This window comes from Bactrocera oleae, chromosome 4 (assembly GCF_042242935.1).
Source record: "Bactrocera oleae isolate idBacOlea1 chromosome 4, idBacOlea1, whole genome shotgun sequence".
NCBI classification, from domain to species: Eukaryota; Metazoa; Arthropoda; class Insecta; order Diptera; family Tephritidae; genus Bactrocera; species Bactrocera oleae.
In genome coordinates this window covers 60,158,631-60,175,172 of record NC_091538.1, presented here as the reverse complement: position 1 = coordinate 60,175,172, position 16,542 = coordinate 60,158,631, and the positions used below count along the sequence as shown (strand labels likewise).

At 34.2% G+C, this 16,542-nt stretch overlaps 7 protein-coding genes, 1 long non-coding RNA gene and 1 pseudogene across 10 annotated transcripts; 5 read left to right on the top strand and 4 right to left on the bottom strand.

The window, feature by feature from the left end:
- Positions 1-5: 5 nt before the first annotated feature.
- Atg10 (Autophagy-related 10) lies at positions 6-5,303 on the bottom strand. The gene is made up of 4 exons (XM_014239657.3): positions 5,164-5,303; positions 753-917; positions 470-689; positions 6-410 (listed from the first exon to the last, which is right to left on the bottom strand). Exons 2-4 carry the CDS (start codon positions 852-854, stop codon positions 103-105), a joined length of 630 nt encoding a protein of 209 aa, XP_014095132.2. The 5' UTR covers positions 855-917; positions 5,164-5,303; the 3' UTR covers positions 6-102.
- LOC106620976 (tRNA (adenine(37)-N6)-methyltransferase) lies at positions 1,327-3,627 on the bottom strand. 2 transcript variants are annotated; one of them, XM_070109012.1, is made up of 5 exons: positions 3,607-3,627; positions 3,194-3,326; positions 2,958-3,120; positions 2,409-2,868; positions 1,327-2,343 (listed from the first exon to the last, which is right to left on the bottom strand). In XM_070109012.1, the coding sequence occupies exons 2-5, from the start codon at positions 3,262-3,264 to the stop codon at positions 1,832-1,834; spliced, it is 1,206 nt and encodes a 401-aa protein (XP_069965113.1). In that variant the 5' UTR covers positions 3,265-3,326; positions 3,607-3,627; the 3' UTR covers positions 1,327-1,831. The 2 variants fall into 2 exon arrangements, with proteins under 2 accessions (XP_069965113.1, XP_014095127.2); XM_014239652.3 differs by lacking the exon at positions 3,607-3,627 and having other exon boundaries at positions 2,964-3,120; positions 3,194-3,554.
- On the top strand, positions 3,773-5,092 carry LOC106620978 (hydroxysteroid dehydrogenase-like protein 2). Its single transcript, XM_014239654.3, has 4 exons — positions 3,773-3,963; positions 4,030-4,193; positions 4,253-4,466; positions 4,531-5,092. Exons 1-4 carry the CDS (start codon positions 3,950-3,952, stop codon positions 4,994-4,996), a joined length of 858 nt encoding a protein of 285 aa, XP_014095129.2. The 5' UTR covers positions 3,773-3,949; the 3' UTR covers positions 4,997-5,092.
- Positions 5,282-6,583, top strand: LOC106620977 (hydroxysteroid dehydrogenase-like protein 2). Its single transcript, XM_014239653.3, has 4 exons — positions 5,282-5,423; positions 5,479-5,642; positions 5,744-5,957; positions 6,013-6,583. Exons 1-4 carry the CDS (start codon positions 5,410-5,412, stop codon positions 6,479-6,481), a joined length of 861 nt encoding a protein of 286 aa, XP_014095128.1. The 5' UTR covers positions 5,282-5,409; the 3' UTR covers positions 6,482-6,583.
- Positions 6,584-6,752: 169 nt separating this feature from the next.
- Prosalpha1 (Proteasome alpha1 subunit) lies at positions 6,753-8,077 on the top strand. 2 transcript variants are annotated; one of them, XM_014239655.3, is made up of 5 exons: positions 6,753-6,885; positions 6,982-7,089; positions 7,168-7,344; positions 7,407-7,562; positions 7,633-8,077. In XM_014239655.3, exons 2-5 carry the CDS (start codon positions 7,014-7,016, stop codon positions 7,956-7,958), a joined length of 735 nt encoding a protein of 244 aa, XP_014095130.1. In that variant the 5' UTR covers positions 6,753-6,885; positions 6,982-7,013; the 3' UTR covers positions 7,959-8,077. The 2 variants fall into 2 exon arrangements, with proteins under 2 accessions (XP_014095130.1, XP_014095131.1); XM_014239656.3 differs by having other exon boundaries at positions 6,811-6,885; positions 6,999-7,089.
- A 413-nt stretch (positions 8,078-8,490) lies between these two features.
- On the bottom strand, positions 8,491-10,525 carry LOC106620975 (deoxyribodipyrimidine photo-lyase). Its single transcript, XM_014239651.3, has 3 exons — positions 9,434-10,525; positions 8,943-9,377; positions 8,491-8,751 (listed from the first exon to the last, which is right to left on the bottom strand). Exons 1-3 carry the CDS (start codon positions 10,398-10,400, stop codon positions 8,597-8,599), a joined length of 1,557 nt encoding a protein of 518 aa, XP_014095126.3. The 5' UTR covers positions 10,401-10,525; the 3' UTR covers positions 8,491-8,596.
- Positions 10,526-10,946: 421 nt separating this feature from the next.
- Positions 10,947-11,357, top strand: LOC138857223 (uncharacterized). The gene is made up of 2 exons (XR_011396280.1): positions 10,947-11,125; positions 11,238-11,357. It is a non-coding gene; the product is annotated as an uncharacterized lncRNA (long non-coding RNA).
- Positions 11,358-13,188: 1,831 nt separating this feature from the next.
- On the bottom strand, positions 13,189-15,267 carry LOC106620973 (deoxyribodipyrimidine photo-lyase). Its single transcript, XM_014239648.3, has 3 exons — positions 14,164-15,267; positions 13,626-14,060; positions 13,189-13,572 (listed from the first exon to the last, which is right to left on the bottom strand). Exons 1-3 carry the CDS (start codon positions 15,155-15,157, stop codon positions 13,415-13,417), a joined length of 1,587 nt encoding a protein of 528 aa, XP_014095123.3. The 5' UTR covers positions 15,158-15,267; the 3' UTR covers positions 13,189-13,414.
- A 458-nt stretch (positions 15,268-15,725) lies between these two features.
- LOC118680008 (uncharacterized) lies at positions 15,726-16,415 on the top strand (annotated as a pseudogene).
- Positions 16,416-16,542: the final 127 nt, after the last annotated feature.

Genomic DNA, 16,542 nt, shown 5'->3' with positions numbered 1-16,542 from the left:
AAAAATAAAATATTCAACTTGCAGCTTTATTTAATTTGTGAAAATAAGTAGATTTTATTTTTAAACATTTTTTTTTTTACAATTTGACCAATATTTAGCAATCTAGCTATCAGTATACTCCTTGCCATATTCATTGCTTAAATTTAATTGCACATACGGTCCCATCAAGCTGATAAATGTGAGTATACGATTACGACTGTTGCCCGCTTGCGCCAGCAACTCCGCCGTACGGCAGGGATGTATTGCTATATATGGTTTGCCAATCACGGGGTGATCCAATTGCGTCATAATACTCAGCATATCCGCAGCGTTTCGCGGAGCTGTTGCATCCACACTACTGGCATTGCTGACATCGTCGCTGTAGTCACGAAAAATGCGCCAGGCTTCTTCGACACACAACATGCTGCCGTCTAGTAGAGAGAGTCAGAATGTTAATTATAATATTTATAATTATTTTTGTGCTACTAACCATTACGATAGATGCGAAAATACAAAACAGGCACTTGATAAGAAATACTGTAAACAATGTGATATTCGATTTTGAGTAAATCATTGCTTGGCGGCAACGCCGCAGTTTCATTTTCTATACAGTCGGTAGTCTCTTTTAGAGCATCAATACCACTTTTTTCATCAACAGTGTTTATTGTTTTTTGTTCGTAAATAAGATAAGCATTGCCCTCTTGCTCATCCTGTATTATGTACAAATCTTATAGTTGAATTTTCATCTTTTTATTGAATTTAATAAATAATACCTTCTTGTATAAAGTCCAAGTGTCATCCAGGCGCTCAGAAATCTTTTGGAACTTCGTAGCTTCTTGAAGAAACTCCTCCCAGCTCAGTGTAACGATTGACATTTTCAACTTTATTTAAACTATTTATTTCGTGTCTTTTGTTGGTTTTGTTAGCGTGAAATAGAGCTAAAATAAAAGTATGGAATAATATTATTAAATAAAAAATAAATTTGAATTTTAAGTATCTAATTTATAATCAGCCGACTGCGTGCTATTCGATCAGCTTTTGGTAAAAAACTTTTTATAATTTATATAAAAATTAAAATAAAACAAGTAAAAAATATTAACTTCGGTTGCACCTAGATATAAAACCTTTCCCCAATACAAAAGATTGCATAAAGGAACTCAATTTTTATCGGTCAGATCATCACAGCTCGTCATGCTGATAATTTGTAAATATACAATTGTATTTTATAGGGTCCTCGACGTTTCCTTCTGGGTGTTGCAGACTTCGGGAAAACTTAATCAGGGTATAAAAATAACCAGCCCAAAAACTTTCTACAAACACAGAAATTATTTTAAAAAAAACTTCAGCTTTGTTCTCAATTCATATTATCAACATTTATTTACTTAAATAGTTGCTAAGTATATTTGTGATTGATATTTTTGTTCTATAGACGATATGTTTTGTAAGCAGACAAACAACATCTATACCAAGCGTATCATAACGTATACGTAAATAAAAATTAAACTTAAACGGAAAAAATATTTAAAATACAAACAAGCACAGCAGTTGAAATGGAATATTTATGCCAACCGTTGTAAAACAGAATTTTATTAACATAGCTGCAGTTGGCAACGATTGACGATTGATTAACTTAAATACGCACTGTAGCAACTGCAGTTTGGCTAAATATGCAGGAGCGATGAAGATTGTGTGTGACCATGTGATATATGCATATACTACTGTAATATTTTCGTTTTAATTTAACTTGAGCTCCACTATCTGTGTCAACCATATGTATAGATCGTTTGAATTAAAATCCTCCAACATTTTTACATAATTATATAAATATGTATTTACGCGAAGGAATTCGTTTTCACTCTGCCACTTCTTCGTCCTGCACATTTTCCGTTCTACGGATTTGCACCACTGTTACCATTGCGGCTTTGTCATCGAATTTACATGTGACAGTTACTTCGCTTAATTGAAATGTGAATATTTGTGAACCATATTTTGTACGCAAATACACAGAACGCGGATCGGTTTCTAAAATGTCTATTATGCATTGTCGATTGACTTGTAACTCTTGTAATTGGGTTTCGGCGCGCTCATTAAAGCAAACCTTTAACCGATGACTTCCAGCAACCCAATTGGGTACTTTTACAGCACTCAACGGCGGTGAAATGTGGTTAACTATATTGGGAGGTGTTGAACTATGATAATTCCCTACACCACTACCACCGCTACCCCCAACAGTATCATCACTACTACTATTACTTCCTCCTGTAGCACCAGCTGCAAGCAATTCAAGCTCCGATTCTTCACCATCCGGCTCTTGGCGCGAATCATAAAAATCAAGTGTTTCCAGCGGACCAACAGAAATGCGACCTACGCGGTGTAAAAGATATAATACTTTATTTTTTGATTCAGAAAGATATGTTTGGAATAATTACCAGAGTCCATTGGCAAAGCTGGCGAATCATAAAACGGTATAAATGGTTTAATATCAAGCAGTGGTGTACCATCAACCATATCGGTTCCGAAGAATGTAATCGTTGCTCCTTCCACTTTTTCAATTTCCACCAAGGACAAACCGATTGGGCAGGGACGATGCGGTGAACGTGTGGAAAATACACCCACACGCTCACCACCCAAACGCGGCGGTGCGACCTTGGCCTTCGGATGTGCATTGTTTCTATGAAAATGGTAAATTAGCCACATATGTGAGTATTCTTCTAGGCCGTCCAATGCATGTTCTGGATTTGTAAAAGTATCGGAGTTCAACTCAACAATGCCACGCAACCGACCACCTACACTCGACTGTCGAGGTACACCACGTTTTTCTGGAAATGCCGTACGTATCACGCCGATTTGCTGCCAATGCACACCACTGAACGCCTCTGCGTTTAAGTCCTGAAACATATTTTACAAATAATGCAGTGTCAATAATTAGAATTTGCTCGGGAAAGTGTTTAAGCAACACTTTCATGTCAACAAGTTACATTTACATCTAACTGCTGATTTTGCTTGGGTGATACATTGCTATTGCGGGTGTTTTCCTCTACAGTTTGGCGACGACAACCCTCGCAACGAAATTCTCGAAGCAAACGGGCCACACTATCAATATCCTTTCTTTGAACGTGTTGCAAATTGCGCACTTGTTGTCTGTAATTGTACACAAAAGAAATGGAAAATTTATCTCAAAATTGTTAACTTTAACATATGTATTCCATCATACCTCAATTTGTTGATTTCATTGCGTGCGATGGTTAATTGATTTTGCAGCGCCAACATTTCATTCTCTAACATGATGTTTTCCGTGTACGACTTTTACATATATATTTAAAATAACACTACATTTACTATTGACACTAGATACAAATCATAAATTTAGACCGGTAAGTATTTGCGAAAAAATATACCTTTTTATTTTTCTATTTTAGCACTGACAACATAAACACAAAAACTATACCACACAACTTCTTGCCGGCCAGGTCAGGGTTGCACAGCAAGTCATTTCAACTAAATTTATTTACCAACATATAATGTCAAAAAACCAGTAATACTCATCATTTAAATATAAAAACATAACGTTTAATAGAAATACTTAAATTTTGTATTGACATACCACATATATTACAATAAACTTACCCTAGGTGACAGTTTAACACTAGCTAGGAACGAGTACCCTAACCCATTGCCACTTGGATGTGCAATGACTTTCCCGCTCTATCCTATTACAATTATAGCAAGTTGTCTCTTTCTATGCTGAACTTTTATACTTATGTGTTATATTGGCTAAGTGATTTGCTTAAAACCAAATACCCGTTTGCTTACAACATCTACACTAACATTGCTCTTATCAAAATTCGCTTAATAACAACTAATCACCTGCGATTCTTTGTGTTCACAACCCAAAAAAGAGCGCCCCAATGAACATTGAACCTGACGAGAAATTTTAAATTTATTTTGCTTTTATCTTTCTTATAATAATATGAGAATTAACGGGTAAGAAAAAAAAATTATAGTATTTATTGTTGACCTTAAAGATCCTTCGCATCGCATTATTTATAGGACACTACGTGGTAAGACGGTATTTATAACCGGCGCCTCGAGAGGAATTGGAAAAGCAATAGCATTAAAAGCTGCACGCGATGGTGCTAATGTTGTAATAGCAGCGAAAACTGCGCAACCCCATCCAAAGTTAGCTGGCACAATTTACAGTGCAGCAAAAGAAAGTATGTAAATGTTTAAAATGTAAAGGTGATTTGTAATAATTCGATAACTTCATACACAGTTGAAAATGAAGGCGGCAAGGCTCTGGCATGCATTGTAGACGTCCGAGATGAATTGCAAGTACGCAAAGCAGTTCAAGCTGCTGTGAAAAAATTTGGTGGCATCGATATTCTAATCAACAATGCCAGTGCCATTTCACTAACAGCAACACTTGAAACGGATATGAAACGTTACGACTTGATGCACAACATCAATACAAGAGGCACATTTCTGGTGTAAATATTTAAAAATACGCTTCTACTATTAGTTATATTCAATATCATACAATTATTCATGCAGCACTAAGGAATGCTTACCATATCTACTAAAAAGTAAACATGGACACATTTTGAATATATCACCACCGCTCGTCATGTCACCACATTGGTTCAGTACTCATGTAGCCTATACCATGGCCAAGTATGGCATGTCCATGTGTGTACTTGGCATGGCTGAAGAATTTAGAAGTCAGGGTATAGCGGTGAATGCGTTATGGCCACGTACAACTATCTACACAGCAGCGGTTGAAATGCTACAAGGAGCGGAAGCTTCTCAGTACTCACGCACACCTGAAATAATGGCTGATGCAGCATATGCAATACTCTGTAAAGATCCAAATACCTGTACTGGCAACTTCTTCATTGATGAAGAAGTCCTAATTGAAGAGGGTGTGCAAGACTTAAAACGATATGCTTGTTTTCCCGAAAACGCAGACAATCTTATATCGGATTTTTTTCTACCGGAGAAATACGTTTCGAAATTATAAGCTGAATAAATTTCGATAATATTTGCAGATATTTTTTAAGAGTATTGTTATAATCTGGTGGAATGCATTAATAAATAAAGGACTATATGTACATAACATATACATCTACTTCTATATACTTATGTGTGTACACACATAATAATTTATATAAATAACACTTTTATTACCTTATTCTTTGCATATACATATGTACATATATGTTTTCGTAAATATGATATGTACTCATAGAAGAATATACATATTAACTTTTTTATAAAAGCTCTCTTCGTTATCTTCAGCCGTACACTTTGCCCTCTTTACAACAACCTGTTCACTGCTACTTTTGTTGCGTTAATATTTTGTTAGCCATATAGTTCAGTTGTATTCATTGAAGGCTTGCGAGTAGATGAAATTATTTATATACATAAATTATAATGCAGAACGTTGGGTAAAGAAATTGCAACACTTGGCACTTTAAATACACATAAATTTTATAAATTTAGCACTTTACGTGGTAGAACATTATTTATTACGGGAGCGTCTCGTGGAATCGGTAAGGCAATCGCGCTAAAAGCTGCGCGAGACGGTGCTAATGTTGTAGTAGCAGCCAAAACAGCTGATCCACATCCCAATTTGCCAGGTACTATTTACACAGCCGCAGAAGAAAGTGAGTAAAGAAATCGCCACACAATGTTTTATATTTACATACATACAAGTATGTTTCGCAAATATTTCGCATGTATAAAATAAATACATATATTCTAATAGTTGAAAAAGCGGGCGGTAAAGCATTGGCCTGTGTTGTTGATGTTCGTGATGAAGCGCAAGTACGAACTGCCGTGCAACAAGCTGTCGCTAAATTTGGTGGAATTGATATTCTAGTCAATAATGCCAGTGCGATATCATTGACTTCTACTTTGAAAACTGACATGAAACGTTACGATCTCATGAATAGCATTAATAGTAGAGGTACATTTTTGGTGTGAGTTATAAATCAGCACATTTAATTTAAATATTAACTAAACTTTCTTTCACAGTTCGAAGGAATGCTTACCTTATTTACTGAAGAGCAATCATGCTCATATTTTGAATATTTCACCCCCTCTTACGCTAACACCTAGGTGGTTTGCTTCAAATGTGGCTTATACAATGGCGAAATACGGTATGTCAATGTGTGTATTGGGTATGGCTGAAGAATTCAAAAATCGTGGAGTAGCGGTTAATGCGTTATGGCCGCGCACAACGGTACATACAGCAGCAATAGAGATGTTGCGTGGTCCCGAAGGTGCTAAATATTCGCGTAAGCCGGTTATAATGGCTGATGCAGCATATGTAATACTTTCTCGTAAACCTAGTACCTGTACTGGTAACTTCTACATCGATGATGAAGTACTAAGTGAAGTTGGTGTAAAAGATTTCACGCAATATGCTTGCTATCCTGAAAATGCCGACAAGTTGGAGCTTGATGGATTTTTGCCAGATAAATATTATAAATCTAAGATGTAATAATTATAATATCTAAATATTTAATGACTAATTGTATGTGTAAGTATATTTTATACACATATATATTAAAAAAATATAAAGTTATACAAATTTAGAATAAAATCATATAGTCTTTCCAATTTACGAGGCCCCAAAACTATATTGGATTTGCCATTCAAGTTTTAAAGTTTTGGTTTTGTTGGAACTTCCAACAATTTTCAAATTGAAATTAATGGTTCACTTTTAAAAAATATTCATTACAGTTATTTGTAAGTGCGTAATAATTATTTATTAAAAAAATTGCATACGGCATGACCAGATATTAAAGAATTGACAGCAGTTTGACAATTGTGAATATTATCTGATGAAAAGAAGAAGCAGAATTAACAATTTGCTGGTCATTCGAAGAAATTTGTTTTCCATAGGTAATTTGCAGCTTTTATATTTTATTAGACATTAATATTTTGGAATTGAATGTTAACATATACTAATATAACGAATATATGTTGTGTAACTTTTAGTTATTTATTTTGTGCAGTAAAAAACCATAAAAATGTCGCGTGGTAGTTCAGCCGGCTTTGATAGACACATTACCATTTTCTCGCCCGAGGGACGTCTCTACCAAGTGGGTAAGCACAAACTAATAAAGCTAATAAAAATATTAGTCAATATATTTATCTATTAATATATTTGTTACACATGAACAGAGTACGCCTTCAAATCTATTGATCATGAAGGTCTTACATCGGTAGCATTAAAAGGCAAAGATTGCGCTGTAGTAGCTACTCAAAAAAAGGTAGCCGAAAAGCTGATTGACCCGGAAACTGTTACACATCTATTTCGCATTACCAAAAACATTGGTTGCGTGATGACTGGACGCATATGTAAATAGTTACAATAAATTAAAATTTGTTTTTTTTTTTACATATACACGTTTACATTTTAGCTGATAGTCGATCACAAGTACAAAAAGCGCGTTATGAAGCTGCAAACTTTCGTTACAAATTTGGCTATGATATACCAGTAGATGTTCTGTGTAGGCGTATTGCCGATGTTAACCAAGTGTACACGCAAAATGCTGAAATGCGTCCTTTAGCATGCAGTAAGGATTACTAACAAAAAAAAAAGTTAATGCAGATATACATTTGTATTTTTTTTTTGCAAAATTTCAGGCATGGTACTTATCGCCTACGACGATGAGTTGGGACCTGCAGTATATAAAACTGATCCTGCGGGTTATTATTGTGGACTAAAAGCTGTTGCGGTCGGCGTAAAACAACAAGATGCCAGAAGCTATTTGGAAAAGAAATACAAAAGTGAATTGTCGACAGAAAAAGCCATACAGCTAGCTATAACTTGTTTATCGCAAGTTCTACAAGTAGATTTCAAACCAAGTGGTATTGAAATTGGCATTGTCACCAAGGACAGTCCAGAATTTACAGTGTTGGAAGAAAAGGAAATCGAAGATCATTTAACAAAGATAGCAGAAAAGGACTAAATTTAATAATGGGGATTTTTTACTTTTCACATTAAGATTTGTTTTGGTTTCTTTGGCTACAAGCTTTAGCAAACTAGCCAAAAATATAGCATAAAAACGTAATAAAAAAGTAAAAAATATGATTTTTGAAATAATATAACTGAAAACTAATCGGTAAAGTATAATTTAATGAAGGAAGTTGAGAACATTCAAACAAAATTTCTTTTTATGACGAATGGCCATATTTCGATTTATAATCGGTATATATCTGGCCAAAGTACCATTGAACAGGCATACAGCTAGCCTTGTAATACACAAAGTACATACCATGATTAGCGATTTTAATGAATTGACTAAATGAATGGAGATCGTAAATGTATGCATGCTCTTATCGTTGCTTATCGATTTTTTTTCAAAAAAAAAGCTTTTACCAATTTAATGTTTTCGCGCCACCGACTCATTTTCTTTGAATATTTTAGTTTTTGGAAATGTAACAAGCATTTGTCGAAAGCTATAAGTCCGAAGAATACTACAGAGAGATAGAAATACAAGCTTTGATTGTTTGTATAAGTTGGTGTAAACATTTGGATTATATTTAATAATTGTAAAAATGTATGTATGGTTTTTATGAAAATCGAAACTTAACTTTAGTTTAATTTTTAATTCATAACATTTTCGGTACTATAACGAGCAACAAAGGCTGTTACGTCGAACTTACGTTGACAGCCTTTGTAGTTCATATAACGGATCTTACCAAAAATTGCTCTATTACGATAGGCACCATCATGTAAACCACCAATTGAGAACATGCAGCCTAAAATAATAATTAATTCATATATTATTCTCAGAAAGTGATGATACATAGTACAAGATACAAGATAGCTAATACATGTAAGCTGTATCTTTACATTTGTATGAGTGGTCATTTGTAAAAAATATGATTAAAACTATTATACAAATGTATATTCAGGTATTTTAGAATTATTTAAAATATTTAAAACTCACCCACATAACCTTTGGGATCTCTGCCGTCTAAACTGTACTTGTCATTTAAATAAATGGCAGTTTCTAGCGCCTCTTCTGGTGAGTTGGACCATTCCAGTATCTTTTTTGCCCAATACTTACGAAGAAATGCGTGCATTTTGCCTTCACGCAACAACTGTATTTGGGCTGCATTCCAGAGGTCATCGTATGTATTTGCCTTTTCAAATTCGGAAAGTTTATAGGAGGGGTTGCGCTCGTCATCGCGGTGTTCATCGAGTGTTTTAAATGCCCACGAATATAGCCCGTTAAGATTGTCGTAGTTTTTATTGTAATAACAGAAATTGTCCGCCAATTCGCGATGTATAATTGCCTCTTCACAAAAGGCTTCCACAGATTTTTGGCATTTAAATGAGTAACGCTTAACTTCCAGAACACAACGTTGCGCGGAAATTTGACCTAATATTAATATATATACATATTTATAAATTTAAAGGAACAGCAAATACATTTACCAAAGTGAAGCCATGGCGACAATCCCGACAATGCATTTGCTGTTGGGTCATCACGTTTATCGCCATAAATGGGTAAACGTTTAGTACAAAAGCTCTGCAATTGCTCACATGCCGCCGTATAACCCGATTTTGCCCACTTTACAACACCCACCGAACAATCACCATCAAACCAATTTCGAGCCTTCTTCCAATCTGCACGTTCGAAATTCAAAATATTCTTATTATGTGGATGTTTTATTACCGGTGGAAATTCCGTGAGAAATTCATCCAATATCGGATAAATCCTACGACGCATATAAAAAGGCACAAACTCTTGTTTATGGGAAGCTACCCATAATGGCACTATATTGTGTGCATCAACCTGGGTAAATGGTATGTCCGAAGGTAAAACTAATTTGACTTCTTCTACACGTTGTTGTTGTTCACGCAAAGGCGAAAAATCACAAACAATAGCGGAGATTTCATGCAAGCGTACAAATTCTGACAAACAACATGCTGTTGACCCAAAACATAAGTGCAAAGGGATTAATAGTTCATGGAGTTCGTGTTCTAGTTCTTCCAAACCACTCAATAAGAATTCATATTGGCGCTTTGTGATATTCGCATCTTGTGGTGTAATACAAAATGCAATTAAAAGTGGTAGTTCAAATTTCAAAGCTAATCGTTGTGCAAATAACAATGCCCAATTGTCTTGCACCCGTGCATCACGTGACATCCAATAGAGTATACCGCCGCAATGGACATCACTTACTTTATCCTCAGCACTTAATACTCGAACGCGTTTCTTGTTAAAAGGAAATGCAGATATACTCTTTGCTGTGGACAAGCGCCTTTGGTTGAGTGACTGCTTTGAAATGAGTAGTTGTGGTGATATATTGGTGCAAGGTCGTGATATGTCCTCTTCTTCACTTGAACTTGCAGACTTAGCTTCCTTGCGAAGATTATATTTTCCCTTCAAACGCTTCATTTTTATAACAATTCAATAAAAGCTTCTTTTCATTGGATGATTTTTTTCAAACTTTGAGTTGCTTTACAAAATCTTATTCAAATGCGCGCTTTTACAAGTATATTTCACAACCATGTAAAATATTTATTACATATAATAACATATCGATTATATTCTTTAAACGTTATCGAAATCTATTTATTGGTTCTATTAATAATGTAGCCTGATAAGTATGAAAGCTTTGTAATGAAAACCTCAAATATAGCATGCTTATCTAAATTTAAAATTTCCTAAACGACGAAATATCAAAATCACAATTTATAGATGATGTATGCATATTGAATAAGTATATAAGTCATTTGTTCGACACTTATAAAAGCTCGTTGAGCATAATAATCGACTACTAATGTGTGTCTTGTAAAAAGCTTTTACCCATCTTTAATATATTTAGTTCCGACTTATTGAAAAATGAAACGGGCGCGTAAATAATTTCCGGGCGGGTTTAGCGCAAAATAAAGTGTTTTAAGTTTTAAATTTTTAATTCTATTGTATGAAAAAATGTAATTAATGAGTTTGAAGTAATTTGAATGTTTATAAAACTATTTCTGCATAATTTAGCTTTTATTTTTAACAAATTGTGTAGCAAAATTCCAATGCACATATAAAATATGCCTTAATTCCAATGACAGCAATAAATTACAAATGGCGAGTTTTCCTCATTTGGAATATTTGGATTACGTTACAAAGTGCGTCAAATAGCTAATAGTTGTATTTGCAATAATTTAATATTTAACCAGAAGGATTCATATGAGAAAATGTATCTTTCAAACAAATATATGAATGTACATTTTTATTTAGTTCTTCAACCGTTGAACAACCACAAAGACTTCGCAAACCCTGTAAAAAGAACAATTCTTAGCGCATTTCCGTTTCCATTGCGTGACGTGAACAATTTTCAGAGATAAGTAATTTAATGAATTTAGCAGTGTTTCGATTAATTTCTTAATATTAGAATTATCAGATTAATTAATGTTACATTCATACAAAAGTGATAAAATTTACATGCATGATACTCTTAGGGGAAGTTAAATGTTTGCAAACTTATAAATGTATACTCCACAACAGTATAATAATAGTTTGCTAAATAAAGGAAACCGCTCCCGGTAAGTTCGCATTTAATATTTTTATTATACCACCCAAACTAAATTTACTATCCAAAGATATGCAGTAACCATATTGTCCTGTCGCAACATTCTTGGAACTGGAAGAATTCAATTGAATCTCCATTATACATACATATGTGTTACCTTGCATTGTTTAATCTTAACATAATTCATGCTTCAAACAGTCACCGATGCAAAACCGTAGACCGATTCAGCTTATAAATGAGCTGATTGCTCTTTTGCAACGCAGGGTTGCCAGTATTATTATTATATAGGATTTTAGTTTTGAGCTTTTATATTATGAAAATATATAACTAAAAAACTAAATGTGTGAAAAATCGTGTATACATATTATACAATGGCAACATTGATCAAATGGGCATAACTTTTGGCAAATTTGGTTTGATACGGTCGATAAGTGTGGAAGGGCGGAATGTCGGTGACTGTTTCCAGCATGAGAATGGAAAATTTATTCATTCATTGTGTAGAGAATGCAAATATGTTGTTTTTTTTAATGAAACATTTATCGATAACGATTATATACCATACATATACAGATCTTGGCATATAAAAAGCATGAAAATCGATTACTCAATATCTGACTAATGAAACACCCATCCCTAATACTTTTAGTTCCGACTTATGGAAAAACGAAACGGATGCGTAATGGATTTCCGGGCGGTTTTATTCAGTGTTTAATTATTTGTGTTATAAAGATTATATTCTGGTAAGCTCTGTTTTAAATAATTACATGTTCAGAATTCTATTTTTGCATAAATTTGCAATTATTTTCCGAAAATTTGCATAGGAAAATTCCAATGCACGAATAATGTGCCTTAATTCCAATGAAAGCATAAAATGGCGTTATTTCTACAAGTGGAATATCTGAATTATGTTGTAATGTTAAAACGTGTATGACACACAAAATGGCAGATAAGCATTAATAGGTAAATTATTTAATCCGAAGCATTAAGAAAGCTTAAATTTTAATTTTTATAGTTTAGCTATGGATTAAGATATTAGACAAAATAAAAATTTAGTTACTGTGAGCGAATAAATTTGTTTGTGCTTTTTTCAACATATGCTTTTAAATACACAAAGAACTTCCTATTACCTACAATGTGCATATGCTAAAAAAAATCGTATACAATTTTTACATGAGTGAGCCCAATAGTTATATGGAAAATTACATTTTCAGAAGATTTATTAATATACAGAAAACCGCTTTCGGTAAGTGTGCAATTAATATTTTGTACTTTATAGTATTATTTAAAAGTATTTTTTTATATTACATTTTTCATTAACACATAGTTGCTCGTAACATAAAAGCTATACCTTTCGAATTTATACAATGCCACATAACACATATAAATCAGTTTAAATTAGTGACTATCATATGAAATAAAGACATCTGCTGATGAACTGCACAGCAGTCTGCAGACGCAGAATCAAGGCCCTGGGATCCATGTTTCCACACAGGGATCGTATCGCCTCACTAGCACCCAGCAGAATTTTGGAATTTATCAACATGCTGGGCCTAGATGATACGATATGACTTAGGGGAGGGCACAATAGACCATAGGTCGCGGTGCATACCTCGAAACTAATATAATCTATAATCTAATAATCTATGAAATAAAAAACAATTATCTATTTCCTCTACCCTTTATTTGTAGTAAATAACTTTAGTGCTACAAGTGAAAAATACTCATATGTATATGCATATGTACATATGTACATATATTGAGAGTACAAAAAAACGTTTCGCTTTTTTAATAACAATTAAGGTACATGTATATTCTTATAATCATCCAGTGAGATTTTTTAAATTCAAATGAGTATATATACATAAATAAAAAATAAAAACAACGTTTACTTGGACTTATATACTTTGCCGCCATAACGTGCCACAAAAGCCGCAACGTCGAATTTTCGCTGACATCCTTTATAATTCATGAAACGTATTTTTCCAAAAATTGGTCGCTCAGCCCATCCCTGATCATGCACGCCTCCAATCGACCACATACAACCTACAAATTTATATTTTTACTTGAAATTTTCTGTTATCAGCCGTTACACTTACCAACATAGCCGTTAGGATCTAAACCATCCAAACTATATTTATCATTTAAAGAAATTGCAGTTTCTAGAGCCGCTTCGGGTGTTGAAGACCACTCCAGGATCTTCTTTGCCCAATACATACGAAGAAAACCATGCATTTTGCCTTCACGCAACAACTGTATTTGTGCTGCATTCCATAGATCGTCGTGGGTACGAGCTTGCTCAAACTCAGCCAATGTGTAAGAAGGTGAGCGCTTATCTTTACGATGATCTTCTAGCGTTTTAGCTGCCCAAGCATGTAGACCTTTGAGACTGTCGTAGTGTTCATTGTAATAACAGAAATTATCCGCCAATTCACGTCTTACAATAGCTTCTTCGCAAAACGCTTCCACTGATGCTTTATCTTTCGATTTTAGTCTCATGACTTCGAGAACGCAGCGTTGAACAGAAATGTGGCCTAAATTAAAACAATAGATTAATTGCAATTGCATTCTTCGGATGTACTTTTTTAGACCTGTGGTTTTTGAAAAATTAGCATAAATATGTAATGGCATATTTACCAAAATGAAACCACGGTGAGAGTCCGGATAACGCATTTATAGTTGGATCGTTTCGCTTCTCATTGAAAATTCGCAAACGTTTTGTACAAAAGCTCTGCAATTGTGCGCAAGCAGCTATATAGCCTGGTTGAGCCCAATCAACTTCATCTACTGAACGATCGCATTGTAAGGACGCCTCGGCAGCTTTCCAATCTATTGGTTCGTAATTTGCAATTATATTCTTATTGTGTGGATGCTTTATAACTGGTGGAAATTCTGTGAGAAACTCCGCTAGTTTTGAATTAATTTTTCCACGTATAGTGCGCGCACCATATTCTTGTTTGTCGGAGGCTACCCACAATGGCACCACATTGTGTGCATCCACTTGTATAAAGGGAACTTCAGTGGATAGATTTTCCTTTACTTCTTCCACCCACTGCTGTGGGACACGAAGTGGCGTAAAATCACACACCAGAACGCCTATTTTGTATTTATTCACTAACTCTGGTAAACATTCCCTTGGCGTGCCTAAGCATAAATGTAAGGGTATACTCAGTTCGCGACATTCGTGCTCCACTTCTTTTAAGCCACCAAATAAAAACTTATATTGACGCAATGTGGCATTCAAATATTTTGGTACAAGACAAAATGTAACTAAAAGTGGTAATTTGAGTTTTAGAGCCAAACGTTGGCTGTATAAAAATGCCCAATTGTCCTGAACGCGTACTTCGCGCGACATCCAATACAATACACCACCGCAGCGCGATTCAGACACTTCCTCGACGGTATTAAGTACGCGAACTCGTTTTTTGTTAAAACTAAAGTCAGCAATGCTTTCAGCTGTTGCTAAACGGCGTTGTTGTAAAGATTCTATTGAAATTATACTTGATGCTGCCTTTTCGTTAATTGCAGCTGGTGAAATACTATCATTATTCGCATCACTTACACTAGAAGCAGCAGATTTAGTTTTCTTCAGCTTTGCTACCGCATTGGGTGTGCTCTTAACACGCTTCATTTTAATTTTTAATTAAATTTAAGAAAAAACACTCCGTTTAACGCAATTTGTTTATTTGCCAGAGAGAATGCAATTTTTGCATTTTAGTTTTAGAGAGGGGAGAATTAGTTGTTTTGATTATCGGAAAATTGTTATCGATTTTTTCAAATTTAACGTTTCAAATAACTTATTTAAGTCGGACATCGTACTTATCGGTTAAACATGTTGAGCATTTCCAATTTGAATTTCAAGGAAAATTCAAATATTTGAAATTTGATTCATATGTACATACCATACATAAATAATTATTCCTGATACATATGTAAGCGCCAATACAAGAGCGACAAACCGTCACAAGTTTTTGGTGAAATTATGTTGTTTCTATGTTTATATAAACTCACTATAATTTACAGCTCTTGTATTTAATGCACACATGTAAAATTATGAAGTAATAAGTCAAGTAATGAATGGCAATAAAAGCCAATCTAAGCAATCGCCTTAAATTTATGTGCAGATATGCCACAGTATGGAAGTAATTTGTAATTAGTTCAAGTATACAGCTACTCCAACAAACATTGAATATTAACCGTACGTTATGTATCAAATTATGTTGCTTATTTTATGGAATATTCATGATAAGCTTAGTGAAAATTTTGCAAAGCGCATGGCACGTAAAGATTTTATTTTCAATGATGTATTGCAATTCAGGGCAATGCCGAGACGTTTAAAAATTTTTCAACATAATTTCTCTCAAGACTTTCGTTGGCTGCCATCAATACTTGTTGTAAAAGCTTTTTTTAATAATTACCGAAAGCACTTTCTTTTGAATTTTTATCTGACAACATAATGTTATGTCTGATATTAACTTAATTTGGTTATATAGTAGCGCCGCTTTATGCTGGCTGGATGTTTTCCTATTGGTTTTTATGTTAAGTGCATTGTGGCGTTTGAAGCAATATACACATCAACTATTATTCATAACGGCTATTAGACAACACGAGGCAACAATACCCGAACAAAGCCGCATAATTAAAGAAGTTTGGTTTTTTTTGTATTTGTTTCATTATAACAACTGTAGATAAATATGTTAGTATATACCAATTTCTAGCTCGATGCATTTTTATCATCTCATCATTTGAAACCTTATACATTATATCCAATTTTACAGCGCATGAGTTGTCTTCTTACCTGGTCTATTTGGTGGCCTGTTGTATTTGGACTCTTTATAACCCGCATAAATCCAATAAATTTAACATTCATACGTGATTTAACTCAATAAATTAGAAGAAATATATGTTACTTTTGGTTTTTGTTGTTGTAGCGGCAGAAAACATACCTGCTGTAATTTGGAGGAATACTGTAGTTGACAGATAATAAACCAGTTCCGTTTCGGTTAGGTAGACCCG